Source organism: Nothoprocta perdicaria, unplaced genomic scaffold (genome assembly GCF_003342845.1).
Source record: "Nothoprocta perdicaria isolate Ctin4 unplaced genomic scaffold, notPer1 scaffold_87, whole genome shotgun sequence".
NCBI lineage: Eukaryota > Metazoa > Chordata > Aves > Tinamiformes > Tinamidae > Nothoprocta > Nothoprocta perdicaria.
In genome coordinates this window covers 1,857,319-1,884,309 of record NW_020456165.1, presented here as the reverse complement: position 1 = coordinate 1,884,309, position 26,991 = coordinate 1,857,319, and the positions used below count along the sequence as shown (strand labels likewise).

The following is a 26,991-nucleotide window of genomic DNA, read 5'->3' as shown; positions in this document are numbered from 1 at the left end:
AAATATGTTAAAAAACAAAACATCTTCCCACACCATTAACTGAGGGCTATGTTGATGAAAGTTCTTAAATGGACACAATTGGGAAAAGGAAGGAGGAAAATACCTACTCAGCTCATATAACCTGTTCCATCTGGGCAGCTGACAACAGGACTGCTGACCTAGATTACATCTGTATAAACTATTTCACGCAGTTTGCCAGTTTGTACGCTCTACTGGGACAACTTGTCAGCAGACATTTGTCAGTGTAGGCTCTTCCTCTGAGTTATTTATTACCTGATGAAAAACAGCATGTGATCTTTACTCAGTGCTTTGCAAAATGGCACCTTTAGGACTGTTCTGCCCATAGCTACACTTCTGAATTCATAGATCTGTTACATGCAGAGCAATAGGAGTTCACATCTACAAGAAGGGTCAAATGGAGGATCTGGGTAACTACAGACTTGTCAGTCTGACCTCGGTATCAGGGAAAGTTATGGAGCAGATCGTATTGAGGGTGATCATACAGCATGTGTGGGACAGCCAGGGGATCAGGCCCAGCCAACATGGGCTCATGAAAGGCAGGTCTTGCCTTACCAACCTGATCTCCTTCTACAACCAGGTGGCCTGCCTAGGGCAAGGCTGTGGGCATGTGTACTTAGATTTCAGTGAGGCCTTTGGCACCATCTCCTGCTGCCTTCTCTTGGAGTAGCTGGCACAGCTCATGGCTTGGGCAGGTGGACTCTTTGCTAGGTGAAGCTCTGGCTGGATGGCTGGGCCCAGAGAGTGATAGTGAATGGAGTTAAATCCAGCTGGTGACCAGTCATGAGCAGTGCTCCCCAGGGGTTAGTGCTGGGGCTGCTCCTCTTTGATACCTTTACCAACGATCTGGATGAGGGGATGAGTTCACCCTCAGCAAATGTGCAGGCAACACCAAGCTGTGAGGAAGAGTAGATCTGCTTGAGGGTAGGAAGGTTCTGCAGAGGGTTCTGGACAGGCTGGATCCATGGGTTGATATCAAATCAAGAGGTTCTACAAGGTAGAGGTTCTACAAGGTAAGAGGTTCTACAAGGCCAAGTGCTGGGTCCTGTGTGACTTTGGTCACAACAGCCCCACGCAGCGCTACAGCCTTGGGGCAGAGGGGCTGCGGAGCCATGTGGCAGAAAAGGGTCTGGGGATGTGGGTCGACAGCCGGCTGCACATGAGCCAGCAGGGCCCAGGGGTCCAAGAAGGCCAAGGGCCTCCTGGCTGGTATCAGGAACAGTGTAGCCAGCAGGAGCAGGGCAGTGATTGTCCCGCTATACTCAGTACTGGTGATGCTGCACCTCAAATACTGTGTTTAGTTTGGGGCCCCTCACTGCAAGAAGGACATTGAGGCACCGAAGTGTCCAGAGAAGGGCAAGGGAGCTGGTGAAGGGGCTGGAGCACAGACCTTACGAGGAGCGGCTGGGGAAGCTGGGGTTATTTAGTCTGGAGAAGAGCAGGCTCAGGGTGGATCTCATTGCTCCCTAAAACTACCTGAGAGGAGGTTGTAGTGAGGTGAGGGGTCAGCCTCTTCTCCAGAATAACTACAGATAGAACAAGAAGAAATGGCCTCAAGTTGCTTCAGAGTAGCTTCAGGTTAGACATTAGGCAGAATTTCTACATGTAAAGAGGGGTGAAGCACTGGAACAGGCTGCCCAGGGAAGTGGTGGAGTCACCATCCCTGGCAGTGTAGATGAGGTGCCTAGGGACATGGTTTAGCAGCTAGGGTGGGAATGGGTTTATGCTTGGACTCAATGATATCAAAGGTCTTTTCCGGCCATAATGATTGTGATTCCATGAGTTTCTCTTGAAGCACCGTGCAGTGGTTGTGCACAGCAATTGCTGGGAAAGCCTCACTGACTCTACCTGCCTCCACTCTCACCAATCTAACCAGTCCCCCACAGAGAGGGACCTGGGTGTCATGATGGATGACAAGATGACCATGAGGCAGCAGGGTGCCCTAGTGGCCAAGAAGGCCAACGGGATCCTGGGGTGCATTAAGAAGAGAGTCTCCAGCAGGTTGAGGGAGGAGATCGTCCCCCTCTACTCAGCCCTGGTGAGGCCACATCTGGAGTACTGCGTCCAGTTCTGGGCTCCCCAGTACAAGAGGGATGTAGAGCTGCTGGAGAGAGTCCAGCGCAGGGCTACCAGGATGATCAGGGGCCTGGAACATCTGCCCTATGAGCAAAGGCTGAGGGAGCTGGGCCTGTTCAGCCTGGAGAAGAGGAGGCTGAGGGGGGACCTGATCAGCGTGTATAAATACCTCAAGGGAGGCAGTGAGGAGGAGGGGGCGGCCTCTTGTCAGTGGTGGCCAGCGATAGGACTAGAGGAAATGGCCACAAACTGAAGCATCGGAAGTTCCACAGGAACTTAAGAAAACACTTCTTGACAGTGAGGGTGACAGAGCCCTGGAACAGGCTGCCCAGAGAGGGTGTGGAGTCTCCTTCTCTGGAGATCTTTAATGGAGATGATGCGGCCCAGTGCCATGTGCTCTAGGTGACCCTGCGTGAGCAGGGGGGTTGGACTAGATGACCTCTGAGGTCCCTTCCAACCTTAACCATTCTATGATTCTATGAAAAACAGAGATATCTTAAATAGAACATAAAGCAGCGTTCCTTTCTGACTGACTCTGATCTTCTGCAGCTTATCTTTCAAGCCTTTCTTCATAACCAAAACCAGGCTAGAAACAATGCTTTTATTTTAAAGAGAGAGAGGGAGGGAGAGAGGGAGGGAGATAGGGAGGGAGAGAGGGAGGGAGAGAGGGAGGGAGAGAGAGAAAGAATATGTGGGGCTCTCACATCCACAGGATTGTAGGAGCTGAAACTAAGACAAAACTTCCAGAATTGTGGTTCTTCTGGAAGAAGTCATTGTGATGGCTGACTAGGACTGGATCAGGCTTGTACATGTTGGAGCCTGCAACTGGAGCCATTGAGTCCCTGAAAGACTGCTAGTGACTTGTGCGTTTCTATTTAAAACAAACACAAATGTAGTGTGTTTCACCTGATACTGATATTTCAAGCAGCTGATACTGATTTTGGAGCAGCTTCACATTCTTACCCTTGATAAATGGCTTTCAGGTGTTTATAATGACTGTGAGATGGAGCAAGACAATTATCAGAACTGGTTTATATTTCTCAGGTCCTTGCTTGTGTGTTTTGATGGGCAGGCTGGTTGTTGTTGGGGTGCAGGTTGAGACTCAAGGTAAGCCCCTTAGATGAGAGGGCGGTTTCTGTTGTGTATTGAAGCAAAGCTCCAAAAAAATTGTTATTGCCAACAGGAAAGGTCAAAGAACATTTATTGCTGAGGAGAAAAGTGGCTAGAGTAATGAGCAGAAGGTGAAGTTACTTGTCTATTGAATATTAGCAGCCAGTTTTCTAATATTGTTGTGGATTTTGCACTGTTTTTCATTGTCGAGTAATTAACTAAACGTGGCTTCAGGAGTAAACTTTACTTCCTATAGCCAGGATTCTAGCATTTTTACCACTACTTCCTTCATATGCTCTTCTTTAATGCTTAAAAAAAAATGTTTGAAATAATTAGAATCATTTATATAAAGCCTCAGAGGCTGCTGGAAGAAGGAGAAGTCACTTTGAATCTGTATGTGTACTTTGGGCTATGTTGGCTCCAAAGGGTAAGCAGAGAAGCTGTAGCTTAGAAAAATGGAGGAAGGCAATGCAGGGTACTTGTATCATACCAGTTTGACTGAAAATACCAAATGGGATAAAGCTCATCTGTGAAATGAAACAGGTGATCTAGAAAGCAGGCTGAGAATAAGAAAGATCAGATACTTCTCCTGTCTGAGTGACAGCCAAATGGATTGTTGTAAATTGCTGTTGCTGAAAAGCCTATATCTTCATGTCGACAGTACTGTAGAAAAGCCAGAAACAACGTGCATAATATTTTCTGTGTGAAACTTGAAGGAATAATATTACCCTACTGGTGTGTTGTTATGCAGCAAACATGCTCATTTTGTCTTGTGCTCTGCTTTCATAATGTAGTGTTTCCCTGCCACCAGTGCATTAACCTGCCTCTTGCTGTAATGCTTTCTTATGAAAAGCTGTTTGTCTCCTTCAGATGCTACAAACCAGCTACAAATAGGTGTTAGTCTTGAAGTCCTGAACTGAGATGCTACCAAGCTGCAATTGTACTGAGGTGCGAAGGCATGATTCATCAGGGAGAAAAACCCTGCAAAGTTTTGGTGAAAATGGTCAGGATCAGGGGCTGGTGTGTAATGCCAGCCCTTGAACTATGGATAACTGTGCTTGCTGCTGAGGAAATGTGGTGCGGAGATGGGACTGTGGCATTTGCTTTGGTCATGGGACAGAATGCTAGTGAAGAGTCCCCAAATGGGTGCTGGGGAATGCTGGTATGGGGCTGAGAGGCTGAGGAGCCTTCACTGCTTTGTTGCCACCTTAGAGCAGTCCTTGGCCCCCAGAGGTGTCTTCTAGAGATGTGTTTCTGTTCATTCTGCCCACCAAGCCAGTGGGGCTGAGCTTCAGCTGTCAGAGTGGAGTCTCACTGGGCAGCAGTACCACTTGCCATCAACAGGTCTGCCTGAAGGAGAACTGCCCGTGCCCTCAACCTTTATCTGCTCTTCTGGTTTTGATTGCCAGGGGTTTGTTCCCTTGCTTATGCCTGTTCAGCTGGTCTCACAGAATGGTTAAGGTTGGAAGGGACCTCTAGAGATCATCTAGTCCAACCTCCTGCTCCAGCAGGGACACCTAGAGCATGTGGCACAGGGTTTGGGGTGTCCCATTCTGAAGTTCTGTGAAATGGGCTGGAATGAAAGCCAGGATTTTTTTCCTTCCTTTTTTTCCACTTTGCTTTTTTTTTTTAAAAAAAGCAGAGTTGAGGGGCAGGTGACCTTCACAGAGGTAAAGAGGGAGGAGATAAGACAACATGGTTGAGGAGAGAAATCTCATTGAGTCCTGCTTTTGGCACCCCAGTGCTTTTTCTTCCAGGCAGAGAGGCAAGGAGAATGGTGTGTGGAAGGGAGGAATGAAAGGCTTAGGGAAGAGGGCAGCACTGGGCAGAGCTGGTGGTGTAGTGGAGAGCAGAACCTGGAGGGAGGCAGTCAGACCTGCCAGGTGGGATGAGTGAGTAGACAACGAGCTGTGGACATGCAGGAGCATATAGGGCTGAGTGTGTGTGAGGGGATGTCCATGTCTGCTCTGGGCACTGGCTTCTGTGTAAGGAGCAACAATAACTTCCATTTCTTTTGGTTATGGTAATTGCTGCTAACTTCTTCCTCCTCTTCCCTTCTTGACTCCCCTTCCTCAGCTGCTAGGTCTTAACTGCTAATATCATGGAAAGCTAAAAGTATTTAGCCTGCAAATAAACAGTTGTATATCTGATGTGAAAAGAATAGTGTGCCAAGTTGACTTGTTTCAGTAAAGCTCCTGAAATGTGGTCTCCAGGAGTGAATATGAAGAAAAACTGGAGAAGAAACTTTTTAAGATGCTGCTAAATCACCTTTTCCACTTGTGAGAAGTATACTTATGTGAGACTGTCTCTAGACACAATTTTTCTTATTTTTGAAATGCATTGTACTGTGGAGATACAACACAAATACATACATTCTGGAGGCAGATGCTTTTAGATATCCTTAGTGAGCTTTCTTTCTCCCTACTCCACAAATTATTCATGCTGCAGACACTATAGACATCAATGTGAGTGCGAGGAAGCCTTTAAGTCATGAAATAGGCTGTAATAGATCTTTGTATAAAGCAAAACTAAACTTGCATGCTTTTGGGGGGAGTGTTTCTTACAAATTTCTTATTTTATTCTGGCATTGTCTTTGAGAATCATGTTACTAAATGTATGAACGAAATTATTATAATGGAAAGTGTCTTAACGTAGCTTAAATATCTGACAGGAGCATTTCAGAATTAAATCATTCATGCTCCCACTTGCTGCCAACTCTAACATGCTGCCTTTCTGCTGATAATACAATGCCTCTGACTTGCAAATTAAGCCTGAGCCAATAATGGCATGGAAAATTTGAAGGGGGGGAAAAAAAGATGAAAATGGTGTTGTGAGTTGGCATCATATTCATGGAAAACAATGCCTATTCTGAGGAAACGGAAGCTGTGAATGAGTTTTATCATGATATTTTTTTTCTGGCATGAAATCTCCTCTCCCTGTCCCTCAAAGGTTCTCTCGGTTAAATCTTTGACATTAGTTAGAATTACATCCAAGTCAATATCATTAAATCTTTAAATAAAAAAAAAGGGGGGAGGGGGAGGGAGTGGCAAGCATCAGTGGGTGCAGCTGTTACAAGCATTAGATGTAATAGTCACTGTGAAGACACCCTGAGCTGGCTAACTTGGATATGAGCTATGTGTGATGTTGTGTTGCCTGTAGTATGGATGCATGTATGTGCTTGCTATTTTATGCCTAGAGGACTAAAGAACACTTACAGTGGCCACTGCTGTGCTGTGGGATCAGGACAACTGTGGAGGACAGACAATTAGAGCAGAAGTTGCTGCTATATGAGTATATATTATATAATTCTAAGCATATATTATATAATGGTGTTGTATAAATATAGCAAACTAGCATTTGTCAGTGTCTTGAGGGTTTATGTTGGAGGCTACTACACACCTCTGTGCTGTTTTGCCAAGGTGCAGCCCTCTCTGGTGGCAGAGAGGCACCTTGGCAGGTGACTCTGTCACAAGGGAGCTCCTGTCTCCTACCACACCAGTGGTAATGGCCCTTTTTCCACGTGTACCTGGCTAGCCCAGGACAGGCCTTAACAACATACCTGACAAGGCAGTGAACTCATCCTAACTTTAACTCCCCGGCTGTGTTTTTCTGTCTGTTACTGCCTCAACTGCAGTTTCAGCAAGTTTATACTTAGAAATATTCTGTATCAAGGGTTTCCCTAGAGCTGTTGGTGTCCCTAAAACCTAAGTTTAACAGTGTGTTGCACACAGACGAAGAGTGAGGAAGTCTATGCGTAGCCCTGTGCTTAGGTGCTGATGTTTACAGGCCTAAGCAGCCTGATGGTAAAGCTTTGGTAGTGTAATGGTTAGGTATGGCTTGGAGTTGGAGAGTTCACTTCAGAGAAGCCTGGACAAGGAATCAGGTCACAAGTCCATAAATGATTGCATAGAGAAGATGGACTGAAGTTTATTGGAAGTCAAATGTCTGTTCTGGAAGGAGTCCAACATACAAAATTTTGAGGGTCTCCCATAAGCAGCTTAGCATTTCTTGCAACAAGAAAAATGACCCTTCCTCTCCCAAATCCCAAACAACTATTCTTTTTTAACTGAGAACAGCAGTCTGCCTAGGGCAAAGTCTTTTTTCCTTTTTTTTCTTCCCCTTTCCCCCCCTTTTATAAGCCAAAATGGCACAGAATATCTAATTCTCATCTGTTGCATAGTGTGAATAAGAGTCATTACAGCAAAAAATTTACTTGAGGCCAGCAAACCTAATGAGGTTGTTTATCAGATTTTGTAGGATAATGCAAATATGACTGTATATGCTCTGCACCCTCCTCTGATCAGGAAGTAAACATGGTAGATTAGAGCTGCCTTCAACTTTACGATCCAATATTTTTTAATGAACATTAAATATCATGCAAAGAGGCAGAAGTGCAGTGGCACAATTAGATAAAGAAAGAAGGAACGGTTTTGAGCAGCTTCTGGACGTGGTCTCATTGCATCCTCTGGTTACAACAGGGCAGCATCTTTTGCTAAGGAGCCTTCTGCAAGGCACTGCTAACAATTGGAGATGTATAGCCCTTTGAGCACAAGTCTATCTAGTATTTTAGTGTTTCTGTAGCAAGTGAGGAAGCCTGTTGTATAATGGGGTCTTCTCTCTCCTTTGCATGTAGTACAGCTGCCTTTTCCACTTGGAATAATTAACTTCGACTGAATGCAGGGTAGTCCCCATTATCTTCATTATTTTAATAGTCATATGTAAAAGCTCAGTGGTCGTCATCCCACCCTGACTTGTCATCCCCAGGTCAATGTTTTTCCCTAGAGTATCTCAGCCAAATGTGGCCTTCCGATTTACTGTGCCTGCTACCACAGACATCTCTGCAGCTGAGAGACTTCCAGGGTGGCTTGTACCTGACCATGCTCACAACAAGCCCAACACCTGCACGGTTAAGTTACGGAGTCATTGCTTTATTTCTGTATCACTTGTATTTCTCTATCTATTGCAAAGAAGAAAGAGCAAGAGGAAATGATTATGTTCTGATGGATTTGTTTATTTTTGCTGAGGGAAAACATGAAGCTGAGCAGCTCAAAGGTATTTCTCCCCCTCCCAATATGAATTTCTACTTGTCAATTAAAGGTCACTTTCATTGTCATTTAGTGTGTGCCACATTCCTGGACATGTTACATCCTTCTTTGAAGTAGTGAAGTGAATGCTTTCTGTGAGTTTGGAGGCATCTTTCATTTCGTGATTGCTTCAGAAGTGCTAGCATTTCAGCTGTTGGGGCTGTTGCTAGGAAGTTTTCCTCTCATCTGTGATTAATAGAGATAGAGGTGAAAGTCAATTGTATAAGATTAGGTGCTAAACTTCAATATGCGTTGAGTGTTGCAGAATTGAATTTGTTTATGTAATGCCTCAGTTCTGCCACGCTAATGTAGCTAACGGTCAGTTTATAGCTGTTTATTAATGTTTATAGCCTTGCAGGGTCATAGTGCTTATTTGCTGTAAGAAACGATTTAATTAGAATCCTTGCATTAATTTTGTAGGTTTGGAAATATATGTATATATCAGTGAGGAAAGAACTTCTTAGATCTGTAGCATTTTGTGACCCTTGCTCTTACCAAGTGGTTGGGCTTTGGCCATAAATAAATATGTGAGATGTTCTTGTTTACATCTGTTTCCTGTGTCAGAGCACCATAGATTGCAAAATGGAAGCATAACAGAATATTGTGCTCTTAAGGCAGGTTTGTATGATAGATTGCACTAAAGAAGTGCCAAATTGTGGAAAAAGAACCTACAGCTAGCAAAACTGAGCAAGATAAAATGTGCAGGAGACTGATTTGTGCATCACAACTTAGTAAATATGCATAGGGATGCTGCAAAAGGATGGCTCAGTTTACCTTGCAATAATCAGTTATTGTTGTGGAGTCTGCCTCCTTGGAGATATTCAAAAGCTGTCTGGACACAGTGCTGTGTAACGTGCTCTACGTGACCCTGCTCGAGCAGTGGGATTGGACTAGTGATTTCCAGAGATCTCCATCTCCCTCCAACCTCAGCTGTTCTGAGATAGCTGTTCTGATCAAATATCACTGTGGGGAGATGAGACTTGGATATCACTGCAACTAGCTAAGGTCAGGTCTTGTTTCCCCTTGGCTGGGGTTTACAGATGCTAGCTCTGGGTATGTAAAACACCAGAGCCCATGTCTTCCATTGGAGAATTAGAGTCACTATATTTATACTGTGTTAGCAGAGGTCATTTTGGGACCACCATTGTGTGTGTGTGGTTTTCTTTTTTTTCTAAGAAACTAATGTACTCCTTAGCTTCCTTTTTTGAGGGGATGAAAGGCAGGTGAAAACTAGTGGCCACCGGCATTACTTGAGGCTCCTGTAGTGCTGCTCACACTGGTGCTCTGTACCAAAACAGCTCTGGGCTCTCCAGGGGCTGCCCAAACAACCCAGCCACCTGCTCTACTGTATTGTAGGTAGCTACAAATCTTCTGGTATCAATATGCCATGACAAAATGTGGCACAAAGGTGGTGGATTGCCAAATTGCAACATAAAATTAGCATTTATGTTTGGAAGGTTAGTTGGTGTGGTTATACTTGCCAGCGGTGGTGCTTTAGTGGTGTAAAGATGCACGTCTTCCATTTGGTCTTTGCTTTTTTTCCTCTATCCCTTTATCATCTTCTCCTTCAGAAAACTACTTTCACATATTCACATATTTGAGTGTGATCAAAGCTGGACACAGATTTATCTTTGAAACAGTGGTGGGAGGCAGCGTAGGCTGGGGTTGGGTCAATGCATTGTTCAAATTTTAAGTGGAATTGGAGGCAACTGTGAAATCAAGGTTGGAAGGAGGGGTGAGCGATGCACAATTTCTCTCTCAGGTTACCATTTCAGCTGCAGGGTATAAAACTACACTGAGCAAAAAATAGAATAACTTCATTTTAAATGATTTCAGATAATCCTTTCTTTGTACATGAAGGAAAAATAGTCAATGACTCTCTTCTGTAACAAAGGAAAAAAAAAGTCCTATAACCTTTTGGTCAATGCTCTCTCATTTGTTTGTTGTAGCTTCTGAAGGTTATTATGTATTAACAATATCTGCATCGTGCAAGTGTTTGCGGATATTGTTTTGCCATACACTGTGGGACTGGAAGACGAGCTCAGGTGGCAGTGAGGTATTTTCCATGTGTTCAAGTGATGCCAGGAACTGTTTGGAGAATGGTAGAGGAATGGAGCTGTGAAGAATTTAAGCTGCAGGGATAAGTAGATTACATGCAACAATGAGCGTTTAGAACATCAAAACATCTTTAAAGGTTTAAAGGTCAAAATATTAACTTTCAAGCAGCTTATATAACTGGTTTTGTCAAGCTAAATGCTCGTTATCTTGCAAGGAGAGAAGCTTTGGAGGAGGGAAGAGATACTGGCATGGATTTTATGCTTACAAGCCTTGGCATGCAAGGTTAAAACTTAGCCAAAGCAAGTTTAAGTGCATGTTTATGGATTTGAGTCTTTGCAAAACATGTTGGAAGTTTCCTGGGGATTGGAGAAGCTAAGCTAGGCCTATATGAGGCCTAGCTCTCTGCTCCAAATATCTATATTTGGAGCAGATATTCAAAGATAGAACAGAAGGATGCTCAGACTTTGTAGAAGGTAATAGGAATTGTAGGCTTCACTCTTCTTATCTTTAAAGATTACTTCTTAGGAACATGCCATCTTCCAAAATCAATGTATTTGAATATAGCTTTGGAGTGGAAGAAGTACAGATTAATGGATGCCTTATAGGGAAATCTACTGTTCCTGTTAATTTCTGCTCATAAGCTAAGCTATTTTCAGCATTGAGCACTACTCTTTCCCCTGGTGCTTGTGGCAGCAGGATCAAGGACAGGCTGTTCATGATGTCTTTTACCAGCTAGTACCCCTGGTGCTAGTAATTCCCATCAAATGATAAATAAATGCAATTAACTGAAGTGTTTTCTATTGCAGTTAACTGAGGACTTCAGATATTTGGCATCACGGAAGCTCTTTCTAATGAAAATGTACTATTGCAGTCAGTTCTCTCTGATAGTGATATATTGAGGTGTTTAAAAGTCACTCTGACCCCTATAATGTCTATGTTTTGTGTGTATGGGTGTGATAGAGATGATTTAGCAAGACTATTAAACCAGGAAAACTTTGAGGGGGGGAAAAACGGAGGGGGCGAAGCATTCACCTTCCTGAAAAGAAAGAAAGGACTTGTAATCTTGAAGGATCCTCAGAGATGAACTGTGTTAGTTTATCAAATGCTCTGATTTCTCACCTTTTGTCCGTGTTGTATTCTGTTTTGAGCCAGTGACTGAACATCCCTGAAGGAATTGGTCAGAATCAATTTACAATTTGTGTTTGTGTCTCTCAGGGACCGTGTGCTTTTCTTCCTAAGCCTCCTTATTTGTAACCACAAATTGCTGTGCTGATCATTCCATGCTCCCCATCTTGGAGCTCTGAGGGCCGAGCAAGTTGACTTGGCAACCGGAGAGCACGTCGGGAGGCTGGGGAGCCGGAGGCATCGGCTGCTGCTGGCACGTTAATAGTGACTAATGTTCATGCCCTCACAAAGCCCTGGCAGATGCCACCTTCCTGCTTGCTCTGCTTCATGGAGAGCACTTGGGAAGTTCTAGAACGTTCCTGAGCGCGCTCTCATGATGAGCACTGTTCTGCAGGTGGGGTGAACGAGGGCAAAGAGATCCTAATGTTTGTCAAATAATTAACTTGGCCAGCTCAATTTTACACAGTGTGCAAAATGAAAAAATGTTCATGAAGCCTCTTCATTAACCAGTGTAAATGACTTTGAGGGCTGCTGATGGGCTGCTGCACATACAGGCCTACCAACCTGCCAGGTTTCCTACTTGATGTTTCTTGTAGGCCTTGACTATCCCTCCTGCCTCTTAACTCTGTGTTGGTCTCTTGTGCCCCTTCGCTCTTGTGCACCAAGAGGAGAGAGTGGGGTCTACGATCCTTTGGCCAGAGGCAGCTGGTGCATGGAGTGGCCAAGGAAGAGGGGCTGTTTTGGGGCTGTGTTGCTTTGTAGGTGTCATGCCAGAGACAGGGCATCCTGCAGGTTCTCTTGTGGTGTCACCTGGCACACCAGGCAGTGCATATAGTCCTAAAGTTTGCTGGAGGTAATTTGTGATGCTAGTAGTTTGTTCTGCATCTCAAAACACCATCGCTAAGCCTAATATTCAAACAGCTTTTCATATGAATTTGCAGTCCATTTAGTCATGTCTCCAATTAAAATTCCTCTTGAAGTTGTGCTGAGAACATGTGACTAACTTAACAGAAGGTAACCTGCATAGCTGATGAAATATGAAACACACATTTTTCATAATATAACTATTTTTACAGTAATTATAGTTTGTTTCTTTTTGCAGTTATAGCTTACTATGTTAACTTGTTTACTGTCATAAAATAACTACCTAAGTTGTTAATTTTTCCCCTGAAAATGGGCTTAGAATCTTTACACATAAGATGGTAAATATGTATTTATCCTTTCTTTGGAAATAGTGGAAATTCGCTGATCTCTACAAAAAAAGTTTTGGATTTTTATCTCTCTGCATTAAAAGGAAAAGAGAGGAAAAATTCCCTGTTGCAAGAGGGAAAGCAAAGATTATAGGAATTTAATGGAGCTGGAAAAGCTGAGGTGGATTGAACCTTTCTGCAGTTGTGTCCTCTGGTAGCCCTATGTAATTGACTCCCACTCTGGCCTTTTACTTGACACATCTTATTGTGTCACCAAAGTGATGATTACTGTGAAAAGAAAGTGAAATGGGTATTAGCAGGGTTGCTTGGGCTGAGAGGAAAGCACTAGTATTGCATTTATATGGCTGATTTAAAAAAAAAAAAGACTAGAGTTCCTCTTTCTTCCAACCCTGTATGCCTCAAGTATGCTGATTTTTGTTTATTATCCTTATACTGTATGTGCCTGTGCAAGCCTGGTTCTAGGTCAACGTGCAGATGGATGGGCTGAGCTGAGGGCCAGCAACAGGTCTGTCCACAAGCCTGGATACAGTGAGAGGAGCAGCAGGAGGCAGAGCTGCAGTGTGGGCCCCAGGTCCACCCTGAAAGTAGGGCTGGAAAGGCAGCTTTTCACCTCTAAAACTGGAACCAGGTACACAGCAAGGTACTATGGGTACCAAACTGGGAGGGTCTTCTGATTACCTGGCTTCAGACATGAGGCAGAGCCTTCTTGAGGAAATTTCTGGGAGGGAAATTCTTGAGGGAGTGATACAGATCTGTATGGGTCATCCTTTAGGAATTTTTAGCTTGGGAAAAGGTTCCAAAGCTAAAAGAAGATTGCATGTCTGGTTTAGGGAAGGTTGTGGTTCAATTACTTGCTCAGCTACCCCCTTCTCCTGCCAAGGAAAGGAGATGGCCTTGGCTGTCTCCTGCACCATCTAACCTCCATCCTGTGCTCTTGGTTTCTGTTGGTGCAAGGGACCTGGAATTTCCGCATTGGGATGAGTGTTGCAGAGCCATACAAGACCTGGCCTTAAAAAGATATATAAAAGTAGATCTATGTATTCAAGTGAGGGTAATGGAGCCCTGGCACAGGCTGCCCAGGGAGGTTGTGGAGTCTCCTTTTCTGGAGATCTTCCAAACCTGCCTGGATGCCGCCCTGTGCCATGTGCTCTAGGAGTCCCTGCTGAGCAGTGGGTTGGTCTAGGTTATCTCTGGAGGTCCCTTCCAACCTCAGCCATTCTGTGTGATTCTGTGAAGTCTGAATATGAGCAGTATCATAGCCATTTTTTGGTCACTTTCTCCCAACTCTGGTTCTCATCTCGCCCATCTGAATTGGTTTTTACTGTGCAGGTGAAATGAATAGGCTGCACCAAGGGAGAGGATGGGACAGTGAGAAAAGGTACAGGACCACTCACTTTAGAGTTGGTGTGATGCAGCTGCTTCTGAAAGCCAAACCTAAAGAAATCTTGGATTTAAGTCACTTTCACCCATCAAATTTCCCTCTTTCATCTTCAATTCCACAAAGAGTGAAGACTGGTTTTTTTTGCGCTAATTCTTTTAACTCGCTTAAATTATTACTCTGAGAGGTTGATTCTTTGTACTAAGGAATATTTTGATTCCCCTCATAGATGGAAAAGAATATTAGTATTATGTTGAAGTGAATGCATCAGCAGTGTTCAAAAAATGGAGATAGATGATACATATGAGAGTAAAATAAATCCCGTATTCCTTCTCTTTTCTAGCCTTAGTGTCCTGTAGTCCTTTTGACATGATTGCAGGCATGTACTAAAAATAAGAAAGAGCCTCCAAATTGAGCAGGTATAGCCAACTTTTTTCTTGGTCAGATTGGCTTTGTCAAAGGTCTTCAAAATTTTTCTGAAAGGGAAAATAATCTTTCCCCCCATAATTTTTTCAGGCTGAATTTTTCTATCTGAGCATTTGTTAATAGAATTCTGTTTTACTGGGCAGAGACAATTGAAAGATATTCTTCAAGGTGGTGTTTCTAAATAGCAATAATATATGTTAAATCACTGTGTCAGTGGACCAGCATGAAGATTTTTGTCTAGCTAATCACCAAGGCAATTTGGCTCATATTCACTGCTCTGAAATGTGCTTGGAAGAAGTAGGTATGGAGACTGCCATCCACTCCTGACTACAGACTACCTTTGGGCTAGCCAAAATATTGGAGATAGGCCTACCTACATAATGCATGTGGACAGACCAAAGCTGGTCACAGCAGCTCTGAAGGAGCCTTTGGAGAACTGCTTGTTGTTTCCAACCTGCAAGTGAATTACCAAAACCTGTGCTAGTACTTAGCTGTTAAGGGTAGCATTCAGCTTCTCTAATGTATTTGCCTAAATATCTGCCCTGTAGCCTAATTTAGACACTGCGGACCTCCTGGTGTCAAGGAAAACCTCAATGTAGTTGGGCTCTGGAGGTACCTATGTCTGGGTGGTTGATTGTGGCAGGGATCTACCTGATCAGTTTACACTGGAGGCTACTTTCCAAGCAGTTAGAGATTAGACAGAGGTCGTTCCTTTTTTATTTTGAGGCTTCTTCGATTTTGAAACTATAGTCTGCTACCAGCTCAAGGTCTAAGGATGGGATCTGCTACCTACAGTACCGAGATTTAGTACACACTGGGTTCGTACAGAGGAATATCTGCCAAATAGAACGGTATCCTCTGTTGGGCCTTTCACACTTAGGCAATGTGATATATTTGAACTATTTTTGTTGCTTCTATTTTTCCCCCAAGGACATGGGTTTATATAGTAATAATAAAAAAAAAAAAAGCTGACAATGCTCAATACACTCACCTCCTTGTTGCTTAAAACAGTCTGTCATTGCTTTAATCTTAAGGCAATAAGAGAAATGGAAATCCTGTAAACATTGGGTTTAGATGACAGTCAAATTCTAACCATGATATAGATGCTTGTTGAGTCTCTGACTTCTGATTTAAAAAAATCAACCTACACCATGCGTAATTTAAAGGAAGCAAGTTCTCTTCACTTGCTTGAGTATCCTGATGATTAATACAAGGTATTTATTATTGGAGCCACATTTTTAGGCAATTGGCCTTCTATCCAGAGCAGTAGAGCTACTTAGTTTTGAAATATAAGTGAACTTGATGCATAGGTGGTGATGGTAGGTCTGGCACAGGCCCCTCATTCCCTGTGCCATGGATTCCATCACCCCATTGACTGCAGAGGGAGCCCAGGGGACTGTACACTCTCATTAGGCGCCTAGTGCTAGAGGCCTGAACTAGATAATGTGGAAATTCCTCCTTCTCCCTCTCCTTTTGGAGAAGTATGTGCTGATTAAATTCTTGCTGGCACACAGCAGCTATGTCCAGTCCTCCTCCCAAGAGACAGGGCAGAATGATCCACTGTTAGGGTTCAAGTGGTGCATAGAGGTGTGTGTGTGTCGTGTGGGTGTATGTGTGTGTACGTTTCAAAACACCCTTCTGCAGGTTAATTTCCATTTATTCAGGTGCATCTGTATCAACAAAGAGCAGCCAGTTCTGCAAATAGAAAATGGGCTGGGTCCGTTTAATATCAAGGACATTTTGATCTGGCCAAAACCAGGGCCTAGGAATTGAATGCAGCTGTAACAGGCAGTCTATTTTTGGAGACCTGTTAAGAGAAGCTGGAATTGTTGCCTGTTTAACTTGCCCAAGTTGGTGTGATTGAAGAGGGAGCAGCTGGCTTGGGAGAGGAGTGGGCTTTGTACGTATAGGACATTAGAGATTGACAGTCTACCTGGGCACATTATTTTTTGATAGCTTGAAGAATGCTGCTCCTCTCGCACCTTGAATGTTTACTGAAAGGTTAAAAAGTTAGCAAGAAGTATCATATACAGCATAGGGAATGGCAGGCCTGTATGCAACATATATAATTGCAGCGCTCTTGCTCCCTTTGCAAAGGGGTAGAACTAACACAGTGTTCCTGTGTGGAACTACAGTACATTAAAAGCTAAACGCTGGGGCTGTCATTCAGAGCAGTGCCTGTTGGCTGATAAGAGGCTGTTTGAACAACTGCCTTATTTCTTCCCTGAGCTGCAAGGGTAGGAGCAGATCTTGGTCTCGGAAGCTAGGGCAGCTTTGCTGGATGTGCTGGAGCTGCATTGACTTGAACTATCAAAAGACCTCCTTTTCTTGTCATGATTATTGTAGCCTGCCATCAGCAACGTTCCTCTGGAGTTACAGGGTTCCCTCAGCATAACCTAGCATCTTTAATGCTAACAGTGTAGAAGGGGGAGAGTGGGCTGGAAATGAGAGAAAACACTGATGATATAACAAGTGACTCAAAGCAAATAATCGCTTTCATGATTTGACTGGCCACAGCCCAAAACTTCAGGGGAAAATAATGATTGCCAAGGAATCAGATGGGATGCACGGACTTGTATGTGTGCTCTGACTGGTTGTTTTTGTTCCATTTTGAGACTTTTCAAGCATAGTGATGGGAAAGAGGAGAATCATATTCGGAAGCAAGTCAACTGCATTGCAACTAGGAAAAGAATCAGAAGTCTCTTTGAGACAAGATGGAAGGTAGAGTTATTTGGCAAAGCCTAAACTGTCAAAAAAAGGTTTAATTGCTGTATAGACCCAGCAATGATGTGGGAAGCAGAACTCAATCCATCACATTTGTATGTCAAAAATAATGGCTCATTGATTGTTTTGTAGTCTATTTCTGACACATCAGTTGTTTTGTGTGTACTAGTATTTTTTTATTAGTTCTCATGTCAGTTGAGTTGCTTTTGAGAATGGCTGCTGTAACATGGAGAATCACATTACACTAGGAAGTCACACTTTAGTAGTGTGCGAAATGAGACAAAAATCAAATTTAAAAAAAAGCAAAGCTGAAATTGCATCAGCAACACTCTTTAGGCAAGAGTGAAATTGGAGCATAAAAAATTTCCTGTTACTGAAATTCTAATATTTGTTAAAACAAATGAGATGATCTCATTAAAGGTGGATGTACACCCACACCCAGAGATGCCTTTGGCTTTCAAAGTGGTAGGGACTGCAAGTCAATGTGCAAAGCAAACAGCAGGAGAAAGAACGAGCATGGGAGTCTTCTAATAACCTTTTTGTTCTCCTTTCTTGCTACAGCCTACTTGACCACCCAGAACTCCCAAGTGTGCAGAGCAGATACCCCTTCACCATGTAGTCTGATTAACAGTTGTCCTCGTAAGGCATTTGGTACCATAGTTTGTTAGTACTGGTTCTTTTCTGCACATATCACAAAAGATGGACCTCACTGCTGTTACCAGATTGCATTTAGTTGGATGGGGATCATGACTGACTGTGTTACTATCTGGAGGCAATCTGGTCCTGCTCCTTAACTTAAGGCTCCTCATTAAACTACCTCTGTTCAGAGCTCAGAATCTCCCTCCCTTCCTTGGGGGAAGTCTTCCTTGGGGGATGTTTTCTAAGGAGTCTTGAATCACTCTTTAGACTGGCCCCATAACTGCAGTGAGAACCTCCAGGTTCCTTGGTTAGGGACCTCAGCTGGGTACCTAAAATCAGGGGGAGGGTACAGGGTCTCTCCTGTACTTCTGATGAAAACAACACACTTCCTCAGAGCTGCTTGAAATAGTTGAGATGACATCCAAGTCCAAATTAATATGACCATTTCCTTCCCTTCCTGTGCCCAGAATGCATTGGGATTTATCCATGGCAAGATGTCCTGTAAAATGGCCCAAAATGAGTGGGAAGTACAAAGTAGCATAAGCCAAGATAACACTCCATCGTGCTGGAGATTTCCTTTTGTCAGCATAGGGGGAGGAGGAAAATGGTAAAGCTCAGAATAAGTAGAAAGCATCAGAGCAGCTGAGCATTAAAAAGTCATTGCCTTCTGGCTGTCAAGCCTAAAAATAACTGAAATGTAGTAGATATTTCTGTCAATGACAACTGATCAAATCATAGCATGCAGATGGAGTACTTTTAGGAAACAGTAAAACAAAGAAGCTTCCAGGGAAGAATGCTACCTCTCCATTAACAACTTGTGGTGTGTAACTACATTGTTGCTTTTGAAAAATATACCAAAAGCTCAGGGGATTTCACCTCTAATTTCTTCTCCGTGAAGCTGCAAATGTTTTCTTAAGAAATTTATCAATTCTTGGTGTGTCATGCTTGGTCCCAAAAGAAGCTGAGCTCTTTGGGTTGTTGATGTTTTCAGTTTACGTTCTCACCAGTGGTGAGAAAGCCCTTTGTAAAACAGGCCTGAAATATTTGCTTACAAAATCAAAACCGTGATGATTGGAGCACTTTATTTCCATAAAGTTTTGGTGGGTCAGTGGCTGGACTCTTTTAGGCCTGCCTGCTGTTCCTGTGATCTGCTATTATTGCAACTTGCCAGCATAAGGAAGTAGCAGATTGAAGAGCAGCCAAGTAGCTTAAAGGAGTTGGGTGAAAGCAAGCAAAAGCAAGAAGTCTTCACACAATGTTTAATTAGGCTTTGATTCCTTCTGTTCCTTTGTCAAAGGATCCTGTGGATGCTGAAGGCTTCCAGGGGTTCCAGGTGAGTGAAGGGGAATCATTGGAGAGTTTTTGAACATACAGAAAGCATATCTGGCTCAAGGTCCCTAGGCAAGCAGTAGCTGGATATGTAGTATCGTGGTCTGCCTTGCTTTTAATCATTTTTCTTAGCATCTCCTTTTATGGACACTGATGGAGGTATGATGTAGAGCTAGATACAGGACACAGGGCTCAGTGGACATTTGGTCTGCCCAGTAGGACTGATTTGTGTTCTAAATACTCAAAATCAAATCATCAATTAATTTAGGGCACCTCAGACTTTCCTGAAATGAGAAAGTGGGAAAGAATCCCAAGTTTAGGCTCTTTCATGCCATTTTTAATGACCTTCACTGGCAGTTACTGTGTATGTGCTTGGCTCCCTGAGCCCTGTGCTCATCACTGCTCTCATGAAACTCGACTGCATCAGCAGTTGTGTCAATAGCAGCAAAGGCCAGGGGAATCCAAGGTACAAAGCTTCAGTCTGACTCAAGTGAGTGGGCGTTTTGCAGTTGACTTTAGTGAGGCTATAGGATTTGACTTACTATTTACATTCTTTCTTGTAGTACAAGAGCCAAGGGATATACCACTGAAATAACAAGCCATAGCTCTGAGCTGAAAGGTGAAAGTATTTCTGTGGAACTGACTGTCAAAATTTGTTCAGGAAACATTTTGAATGTGAACTGAAATAGAAAACCTTTCTGCCTTGCTGAGATGACAAAGTTACCTGAAGAGCAAACCTTCTGAGGTTGTAGGGCAGAGGGTGACTGCCTGGGGAGGGGAACACCCAAATAAGCAACGCTGTCTTATGGGTGGTTGCTTCATTTTCCACAGCTTCTGCTAGTGTGTATGGTGGAGGATGCCAGACAGGATGGATCATTAATCTGATATGATCTTTGATTAAAATAGATTTTTCTGAAAATATGCAAGCTCTTCTGCCCATTGAAAAATAAAGGGAAAATATTAAAGTAATTGCTGTTTTATGTGTTGATAAATTAAATGTTACCATGGATACTCTGGTCTGTTTACAGCAATAATAATAATAAATATTTTCAATTCATGCTGTGCTTTTTATCTCAAAGGATCCCCAGGTGGTTCACAAATGACATACATGGATTGCTATAAATGGTGTTGAACTGCAGTCACAAGAACTGCCTAATGATCTATATTGGTACTGTCTGCCAGGGTAAGGTAGAAAATGTGCTGTACCCCAAGTAAATCTGTGGGGACTGTTTAGGAAGGCAGAATATAAATGGCAGAACTGAAATCTAGCCAAGAGCTAGAATGGCAGAATGCAAAGATGCAGATCAGGCATCTTGATCAGGCATCAAGTTACCAATACAATTTGGTAATGCTCTGGGCAACCAGATTAATTTTTTACTAGAACTGGGAAGGAGCTGCTGACCATGCAAGATTTTCAGTAAGGAAGAACATGATGTTTTCCATCTTGAGGTGAGACCTGAAGGGAGAAAGACAACCCACTTTGAACAGCTGGGTCAGGGCCTTCCCCTCAAATATGGGAAATTCAGCTTCTAGGCTTATTTGAGTTCTCCCCATGTTTTTTTGCAGGAGTTGCTCCCCTTTGACATAATCTTATCAATTTATTATAATTAAGTATTAATTGGGGCTTGAACAAACAGGTCTTTGCAAGGTATTCCAGGTGTGCAGAGCTGCTGAGTTACGGGCCCTTTTCTTTCTGGCAATGTGTATGAAGGGGCAGACATCCAAGTGTAGGACATCAGGAATGATCCACATAGATAGTACTTGGGTGATCAGGCCTTTTACCTGAGAAGAGACATGAAAATGTAAGACTCCTGTTCCCTACATGAGGACCTGCTCTAACCAGCTGGGGAGCAAGCTTGTGTGTGTGGCTGCCTGCATATTTTTTCCAATAAAACTCTCCTAGACCTGAGAAATCCATGCTAATAAACTTAGTGATGACTATGTTTTCTACATTTTTTTTGATGAATCAACATTTCCTTATTTAAGAAAAATGCAAAAGAAGGAAAAAAAAGGAAAGAAAGTTTCACCCTTTGTCTTTCCTTTAGATAATGTTTAACTTTGTGCTCTCTAGATACAATATGAGTAATTCTCTATGCCTTTGCTTTCCTAGGCAGAGCATTAGTACTTATGTAGGTGTATGACCTATATAACCAGTGACAAAGAAGGTGATTCCTTAGAAACACTCTTTCTATTCATCTGCAGCTAAATGAGGGTCTCTAGCAAACTGTGTCTGAAAATTCTCTTGCAGTGGTGACATCTGCAGCAGCAATTTATTGAAAATGCTAATTTTTATGCTTGCACTTCTGAGGTGAAAAAGACTTAATTGCAGGTGATGGAAGTGTTAAGCACTAAGTGGAAGTGCTAAGAACTCATTGCAATTTCATCTTTGGTCTTGAAAGGCCAAGAAATCAGGAAGACCTGGATCTCCCTCTGTAAAGACACCTACTGACAATGTTTTTTTAAATGAACTTGCGGTCTAAGAAGACAAGGTAATAGTAATTCCTGTTTTGAAGGAATCTGTGTTATCTAAACAAACTGAGGAAAGTGCAGGCACAATCGTTTGCCCCTCAAATTTAATTTCTGAGAGTGGATGTTTGCCTAATGTTGGACTAAACGCTTGTTACTATTGAACATACAAATTCCTGAAAAGGTTTGTTAACAAAAATTGGAATATTTGGCTGAAGCTGTGGACTGTGGGACATCAGAAATGGCTCTTATTCACCCTCTCAAGAGAGGAGGCTTGAAGAGTGTTATATTTCTATCCAACTTAATCTTTGGTGCTTTTGTCAAGCCACCAAGGTAGGGTGCAGGTTTGTACCTTAAACACAGGCTGGATTTGTTAATATTTTGTAAACTTCTTGGTGTATGTTGCAGCAACCTGTCTTGGTTACTATTTTCATTCCACTCTTCCTGCAGCGAGTTTCAACTCAATGTTTCCATGAGTTTTACACCCAGCACGGCACAAAGCCTAGGGAATTTAACCACAATTTACTTTTGTGCTTAGGAAGTTGAGAAAATGGAGCACTTGCATTAACCCACACCACAGAAGACAGGAATGGGATTTGCCTGAGTTTATGTGAACTGGAATCATTAAAACATTGACAGCACTTTCTTGGATATTTAAAAAGCCTTGGCTTGCTGCTAACCTTCTGGGGAAACTGTCAGCCTTAAGTCTCTTATTTTTATCCATTCATAGAGCAGGGCTAATTGCCTTCCGTTCTGAGCTGAGCATAGCAGCGCTTTGATTTTTAAGGATTCCTTGGGGGAAAATTGCAGAGGAAATTTTTGTAAGCCCTGTGATACACGAGCTGGAGGAGGAAGAACTGGAAACACTTTTCATTGTGTCCCGTATGCCTTTCGCTTAGGTTGTTGCTGCTGTGTCCCGTACACCTTTTGCTTAGTCGATTATTGCAGCTGTGAAGTTACTTCTGTCATTCCCCTGCAGTCCCTTAGGTCTTTCCTGAGGGGCACTTGGGTGCTGATGTGTGGGCAGAGCCCCGCAGCTGGCACAAGAAGCAGCCGGTTGAGGGTGTGCGGTGATCTTGGGTTGACTGGCGGTATCGGGAGCGATGAAGCCCGGCTGTCCCAGCGGCTGCACCGGGCGCTCTGCCGCAGGCCGGGGAGCCCAGCAGGCCATGGAGGGTGCGTCGGCGGGTCGAGCGGAGCGAGACGTCACCCCCGTCTCCCCAGGCCGCGGTGGGAGGGGAGCGGAGCGGCGGCCGCCTCGCGTGGCGGGCCGGCGCGCGGGGACATGTGCGAAGGTGGCGGCGCGCGCTCCCGCTCCCGAGGGCGGCCCGCAGCCGGTGCCGGCGCGCGCTCCACGGCGGCCGTGACGGGCAGGCAGGCGAGGGCGAGCGCGGCGGCTCGGAGTCCCCCGCCGCCGGCACCATGACGGAGCCGAGCAGCAGGAAGGAAGGGTTTAAGAAATGCCGCAGCGCTACTTTCAGCATCGATGGCTATAGCTTCACCATTGGTGAGCCCGCTTTAATTCCTCCTTCCTCTTTCTCCCTTTCTCCTTTTCTTGCAGCTCAGTGAGCACAGCTAAAGCAGCCTCTTTTCAACCCCCTCTTGTCCGCGTATACCTTTATAACGAATAAGTATAATGATTTAAAGTGCATAATGCTTTAGGCTTGCTCTTTTTCTGTGTTTTCTTACATTAAAGAAACTCCTCTCCGATACGCAGCCACTCTAAACCCTTTCCCTGTGTTTTGGGATGGGCTCAAGGAGATCTGTGCTGAAGTTTTGTTTTGGAGCCTTATCTCGGGAAAGCCTCTGCTTCGGGGCTGCCTGTTGCCAACTTGCTGGCTGTGTTTCCTTCCGATGAGCCCAATAACTCCTGGAAGCTGCAGTTTTATTTTGTTTGTCTGTATTTCTTTAGTAAGCTTTTCCAAATTTTGGAGCCTTTGGCTGTTTTCTAGTCGGACTAAAAACGTCCGTAAGCTCTTTTGTTGCTTCTGCCACAGGCAAAAAGCAAAATTGCTGGGGCAGGGAGGGATGTGAGGAGAGGCTTGGAATTTTAGGATGATCTTTCTGCTATAGCCATGTTTGAGGAGAGCTGTTTATCCTCGGGATTCATCCCTTTGTGGGGGGGAAGGACCCGCTTCTGGAAGCGACAGGTGTCTGAGTGCCGTTTGGAGACATTTGCTGGGCAAAAGTTAAGATCTGAGCGCTGCCCAAGTCAGCTGCTCTGTTAAAGCTGTGCATTTCTCTGTGCTATGTAATGTAAGTCCCTTTATGTATTAAAAATAACACAAGCTTTCATGCTCTATTGATTTTTGGTGAAAATTCAAGTTAAAAAATGGTAACTTCTGTGGAGGAAACAAATTCCCCTTGAATATCTTTCGGACTGTGGAGATTTGATGTCCTTGTATGTGAAATCAGGAAAGTTTTTCTTGATATGTGTTAGTGTCATAAGGTCAGTTTCATCTAATAATGAGAGATACAAGCTTTTTATTGGTGTGGGAGAGGGTATCTAGCTATCTTCCTGCTTCTTGACAAATCTGTTTTATAATCACTAAACTTGCTGAAAAAATAATGGAGGTGGGAAATATGTTCTGCTAAAATATTTTCAAGGAACTATCTGTTAACATGTATTTAGAATTTTTAAGGCGAAGCTAAGAGGCAAATACCACCTTAACTTTTTTTGTTTGAAAAGCAGGGTCCCTTCATAGTTTAAGTAGCAACAAACTCACTTTTGAACCCCCTGCCTTAATCTCCTCCCTTCCATGACCCCCCAAATCATTACCAATAACGCATTTCATCAGTTTTGCTGTCTAGGGAGATCAACATGTCTTTTGAGCCAAGGGAGGAGAGGACATTACCTGTAGATGCTGACAGTCTCTGACTGTGCCTAATTATCCTGTGTGCGTATGCTTAGAGCCAACAGGGTTTCTATGCTTGGGGCACTGCTGCCCTCATTGTCCACAAAACAACTGGACCAGATTTACTGCCAGATGACTTAGGTTTAGGAATCCAGCTGCTTTTACTTTGTAGGATAGTTGCCTGATAGTTAACATGCCATTTTCTTCTCTTTGCACACAAGCAATGTATTGATTCTGTGACTTGTGCATTATGTAACATTTATTTTTATATTGGATTGACTCACATAACCGTGAAAACTTTGTAAACATGCTATCTGTGGTGGATAGACCTGAAAGATTCATGTGTTTGGAAATCTCTGCATTGAAGAAAATAATCGTATCTAAAAGATCTCGCGTTAGCAGCATTAAAGTACTAGTGATAGAGAGATGGATATCAGGCTGAGACAAACGTGTTCCCATTTGTGTGTAAAAAAAGTACCCTGGACCACCTGCTATGCCCCTAAGTGATAAGAAAGGATGGTCTTCATAGTGTTTTGAGAAATTATTTTTTACAACTAGACTTGCTGAAACATTCATGGAAAAAGAAGGGCCTGAAACCAAATGTGGAAGTGGATGGGAATGGCAGCAGGAGGAAATGCTGCCCAAAAGCAGCCTCTGCTCTTCCCTGTGCACAGCAAAGGGACTCCAGACACAGTCAACCTCCCTCCACACTCGAGTACAAGTTGGAGCAGCTTCTAGACTGCCCTAATTCTCATCCTGGTGACTTGCAGCTCTGGTAGGTCTGGTAGTTCATGGGTAGGCCTGTGAGACCTCAGCACCTCCCAAGAATTCCACAGTTCCTTGCAGGCAATCTAGCTGGGAATGCTAACAGGAAGACATGTGCCAACCCTCGCTAGCTTTCCTCCATTCAAGATAGTAGTATATTCCTTCCTCTGCCTTGAGAGAGACTATGAAGGCGATGGAGGTGCCCTGGTTTACACCTCCTGAGGGGTTCCCGTGTGGCTTCTGATACTGCTGCCTGTGGGCAGAAGTGATGCAGAGGGGCTATGGTGGAACTATAGAGTGAGCCACTCAGTGGGACCATTTGTGAGAAGTTTGCCCTTTAACTTGCTCTAGCAAGTCCAATGCTTCTCATATGAGGGCCTATAGATCTTTATTTGCCATGTCTAAGGCATTTTCAGAGTCTGAGGTGTTCATATGTCATAAGCTATTGTTAACTCTTCTAAATTTTTCTCTGTTAAAAAAGAAAACATAGTAGAGTGCCAACAGAGTGAGTTTAAAGGATAAAAAATCAAGAAGTAAGGCCTGTTTTTTTTATCTTGCACTCTGTCCTATCACTTCTGTATCAATGAAATTCTATTATATCAGAATGCCAACGTGTTGCTGACTTTGTCAGTATAATTGACTTGCTGAAGGTGCAAGACAACCATCCACTGCCTTCAAACCTGAAAAAATGGTAAACACAAATATTAACAAGATGTTTTCTTTCTACATTTATCACTTCCCTATGACTAAGAGCTAACTGCATTAAAGCTCCCACTCTCTGCTTTTCATATCCAGAAGCACCTGGCAACACTGTTTGAAGTGTCCCGTCCAAATGTATCTAATAGATTTATTTTTATAGGTTAGAATAAACTGAAGTGATGGGGAGTTTTACTGCAAATTGAAGGGAGACTGTGGAACTGCAAATTTAGCTGTATCTAAATCTTGCAGGTAGGTTTGTGAAGGAGGACTCTCTCCATCTTGTGTGCAAAGATCTTCCTCAAAGCATTGCTGAGCAGTGTTTTGCTCAGTGGCTCTTTCAGGTCTTATATCCAAATAGCAGTTACTGTGGATTATTTGTCCGTTAGGAACTCCACATTCAAGGTAACTGGAATATATAGGTCAGACTTTCTTAAGATTCCTAAGTAGCAGACCATGAAAGAAGCTAGAAAGGTAAAAGCAGTTTCATCTTTCATATTTATTTCAGCCAGAGAAATGAATATATTATATAAAATACCAGCATACGCAACTGCTTTATTCCTCTGTACTGATCTAGATTTCTTGGAATTTGTCGTTCTTCTGTGGGCAACTTCACCTTTGCAACCCACAAGAGAGACAGGCTTTTACAGAAGACCCCACTGCCTACGTACTGGCTCACAGGCACAAGCACAGTATGTTTTCATGGAGATTTGTCTTAATTCTGCCCTTAGTATCTTGTAATTAAAAAAAAAAAAAAAAAAAGCCATTTTAACTGAAAGCACCTTGTAATTATAAGGTGCTGACAAATCTGTCACTAATTCTGCATGTGCGTCACTTGTGGACTTTCTTCAAAGGGGGCTGGGGAGAAGTGTCTATTCACAGGGTCACTCCGGCTCCCAGGGGAGGAAGGTGGCCCTACCTGGAAGAGCACAAGGAGAACCATGGCAGGGAGGTGCAGGCGAATGCACAACAGGACTTTCCAACAAGCAGTCTCTCCATGCTGGAGTTTCGGAATGCTTCAGGATCCTGTA

At 43.4% G+C, this 26,991-nt stretch overlaps 1 protein-coding gene across 1 annotated transcript in view; it reads left to right on the top strand.

Moving 5' to 3' along the window:
* The first annotated feature begins 23,066 nt into the window (after positions 1 to 23,066).
* The window catches only part of PDE1C (phosphodiesterase 1C), a 283,365-nt gene continuing 279,440 nt past the window's right edge, over positions 23,067 to 26,991 (top strand). The window contains exon 1 of the mRNA XM_026052316.1: positions 23,067 to 23,151. Coding sequence (XP_025908101.1) covers positions 23,067 to 23,151 — 85 coding nt within the window. The remainder of the gene's footprint in view (positions 23,152 to 26,991) is intronic.